The following is a 3842-nucleotide window of genomic DNA, read 5'->3' as shown; positions in this document are numbered from 1 at the left end:
ACACTCACACACATCTACACACCTGCTCATCAGATAAACACTCACACACATCTACACACCTGCTCATCAGATAAACACCCACACACATCTACACACCTGCTCATCAGATAAACACTCACACACATCTACACACCTGCTCATCAGATCCAAACTCACACACATCTACACACCTGCTCATCAGATACACACTCAAAGACATTTACACTCCGAGGGCGGAGCATCAGGGGCAACTCGGGGTTCAGTGTCTTGCCCAAGGACACTTCAACATGGGACCGCAGGGCCAGGGATTGAACCCCCGACCTTCCAATTGGCAGGCAACCACTCTGCAGCCCTTGAGTGGCTATGAGCACACTTGAGGCCAACACATCACATGACTGACAGGGTCATTACGAACCCTCATCACCTCTCTTTGTGGGCTGGAACGCCCCTCTTGACTTCATCTTAGACGTCCCAATCATCTGAATACTTGATATTCTCACAAAAGCCATCAAACGGTTTGGTTTTACTTCCTGATTTCGGACACTGAACCACTGCCCTCAAACAACCCAGGTGCCCCAACAACCTATTTAGAGATGAGATGAGTTTCAGGTGGTGAAATCACTTCACTTTCTGTAGTTAACTATCTGAAGAGAAGACTTCACAGCAATAACAGATCAATACAACTGACCCTTTTTACATTACACACTGTCATTTGATCTTTTGTATAATGAAATATTGATTAGTGTAACTTAACAATATTGTAACTTTGTTGCACAAATAATTCATCAATTCTAACTCTAATCCCATGCTTTTGGTGTGTGTTTGTGTGTGTTATGACAATAATTTAGTCACCAAAGTGCCTCTGAGGAAAAAAAAGGGTGGCCAACTTTATATCACTCATCATTGCAGTACATCTACTGGGGGGGGAATTTAAATGAAAGATGGCGTGCTGGCGCGTGGCAATCATCTGTCCTTTAGAGACAGTGTGATGAACAGTCCTCACCACGGTAACAGCCCACTTTTTTTATCATTCTCATGATAGTAATCAGGGGAGAACGGCGATGATAGTATCAGACGATGGGATACAGGAAGCCAGGCTCGTCTCATGCAGCTGAAAAATAGCCGTCCTCTGATTGCAGGGTATTTATGCGTGTCTCTCTTCATGGTGGTTTGATGGAGGATTTGTACTCTTGAGCGATACCTTGAAGTTCTACCAGCCGGCCTCTTTCTCCGCTGTAGAGCTTGGTTGTAAGGGCAGTATGAACAGTATGACGCCTTCCAGATACAGGCAGTCCAATCTTTGACAGAAAACAGCCCAATCACAGGGAAAGTATCCTTAGGAAGACTCGAACAGCCTTATTTTTATTCTTATACTTAATCACGTTGCACAGAGGTGGCAGGGCAGTTGTGAATGTATCTATCGCATTTAAAACAGCATTAAGGTTTGTTCAGTTGCATTTCTGAGCCCTCTTCTCCATGCCGGGTAGCAGTGATGATAACAGTGGGAGATGAAGGCAGGGGCGGACAGGAGCATTCATGCGGAAATTTTCCTTTTAAAAGAACTGTCGACTCTGTAATGCAGTGAGCCTGCCCTCTGGATCGGGAACCACATTTCCCAAGACAGGTGCTTATTGCTTTTGCTCATCAGCAGCTGTGGACGGAGAAGGAAAAATGACCCCCAATTTTCACTGGGTGAGAAGATGAAGTAAATCTAGGACCTGTTTTTGGAAAGATGTTCCAACCTGCATACACAGAGGTTATATGTCTTTACTGGGTAAGTTAACTAATGTGCACAGAACAAACATCCTATGATTGCATGAATGTAAAAGACAGGTGCTGCAGAAATGAGTGGAACTCTCACAATCTCTTCCATTGGCTGAAAATATTTCATCTGTAGTTTGTGGGTGTAGACTCATAAACATATTTGGTGTCATTTTCCTGAATACTCCATCCATCCATCTTCATCCGCTTATCTGGTCTCAGGTCTCGGGGGCAGCAGCTCCAGCAGAGGAACCCAAACTTCCCTTTCCAGAGCCACATCAACCAGCTCTGACTGGGGGGTCCCGAGGCGTTCCCAGCCCAGGTTGGAGATATAATCCCTCCACCTAGTCCTGGGTCTTCCCCGAGGCCTCCTCCCAGCTGGACGTCCCTCCACCTAGTCCTGGGTCTTCCCCGAGGCCTCCACCTAGCTGGACGTCCCTCCACCTAGTCCTGGGTCTTCCCTAAGGCCTCCTCCCAGCTGGACCCACCTTAACGTTTTTTAAATTTTGTTCTAGTCAATGTTTTTTACAATTTCTTTGTCACTTTTTCCGCGTTTAAAAAATAATGTTTTTGTAGATTTTTTAAACATTTGTCACTTTTTTCAGCGTTCTTTTCTCACATAGAAGGTTTTGTAAACCGGTCAAATTTGACCCGAGGACAACACGAGGGTTAATAAAAACGAATTACGCGGTCTGGGTGAACAGAACATGAGTGTACAGCTACCGAAATCCCAGAATTCCCCTAAAAAAAGGACTTGGGCTCCCGGGTAGCTCAGATGGTAGAGCGGGAGCACCAGAGGTGTCCTCAGCGGGCCGGGGGTCTGATCTGCATCCCTTTGCTGCATTTCCTTATGTCCCCTTTCATTTCTTCAGCTGTCCTACTTAAAAAAAGGCTGAAAAATGCCCAAAAAAGATCTTATAAAAGAACATGACCTCATGTCCTCGGTGGAAGATGCGGTCCTGGTTTCCTAATAACATAAAACCCATTTGGGACATCACTGTATCGCAATTTCTTTAGTTGCTTATTGGCTGACATGTACACTGATGCCCATATGTGTCCATAACGCTTTTAAAACTTGCCTCTACTGTAAGACTAGCAGGATTTGAGGTTTCTGGAAAGGCCCGGACACACACAGGGACAAGGACATACAGCGGCTGCCATCACATGCACAGCATGATCTGATAGATCTTCTCCTCAGATGGAAATGGAACAGTTTGTATCCATGACCCTTGTTTCAAATAATGACTTGTAGCTAAGACTTTCATCCTCTAATGATACTTAGAGAGCACCCAACGGCCTGTCCCTGCAGACCTGAGATCACAGCAGAGAGCCCGGCCTCTGGCTCAGTGTGCTGGAGAGCTTTTCCTCTTTGTGCTGTCTTTGGATTGAAGGATCCTTCAAACACGCAGTTTCCTCCTAACAAAACTGCCAAAACCAATCGATTCATCAGTAAAGATTTAACCAATTCCAGCTTCTTATATGCAAGTAATGTAATATTTTAATCTCTCTAATGTCTGACATCCCAAGTAAATATCTCCAAGTGAGACACACACACACACAGAGACACACACACACACACACACACACACACACACTAACCCTGCTCAGGAACAACTACATGGCATTTGGAGAACGCAACACCCAATAGGTATCCACACACACACAAACACACACACACACACCACTCCTATCGCTTCACTAATAAGGTATGTTTGCCAAAACATAAACTATCACTACTCTTCAGATGAATCGAAGTCCTCGATTCAAGGTTGAAATCCCAGATCCATATGAGCACTAATCCGCTTTTCTTGGATTGAGGCCAATCCATCGAGAGTCTGCTGGAGTCTGCTCTGCTCTGAGACATCCGGACCGAAAAATCAGCAGAGATGGAAACACATTTCTAACAGCAGAGAGGAGGAAACAAGGGATGTGTCTCACCATCGTCCTTGACCAGGACCTCCTTCTGGCACATGTCCTGCACGTTCACCGTGCAGTTAACGATGAAGTCTGGCGTGGAGCAGTCGTGGGTCATCTCCTCACACTGGTAGCACTGGATCTGCAGAGCCAGCCCTGCAACACACACACACACACACACACACACA

At 45.6% G+C, this 3842-nt stretch overlaps 1 protein-coding gene across 1 annotated transcript in view; it reads right to left on the bottom strand.

The window, feature by feature from the left end:
* The window catches only part of LOC117953175 (ly6/PLAUR domain-containing protein 1-like), a 21509-nt gene that overhangs the window by 12884 nt on the left and 4783 nt on the right, over positions 1 to 3842 (bottom strand). Inside the window, exon 2 of the mRNA XM_034885990.1 lies at positions 3679 to 3810. Within this exon, the coding sequence (XP_034741881.1) occupies positions 3679 to 3810 (132 nt within the window). The remainder of the gene's footprint in view (positions 1 to 3678; positions 3811 to 3842) is intronic.

This window comes from Etheostoma cragini, chromosome 11 (assembly GCF_013103735.1).
Source record: "Etheostoma cragini isolate CJK2018 chromosome 11, CSU_Ecrag_1.0, whole genome shotgun sequence".
Lineage (NCBI taxonomy): Eukaryota > Metazoa > Chordata > Actinopteri > Perciformes > Percidae > Etheostoma > Etheostoma cragini.
Note: the sequence above shows the minus strand (reverse complement) of the source record. Positions and strands in the feature narration are given on the sequence as shown.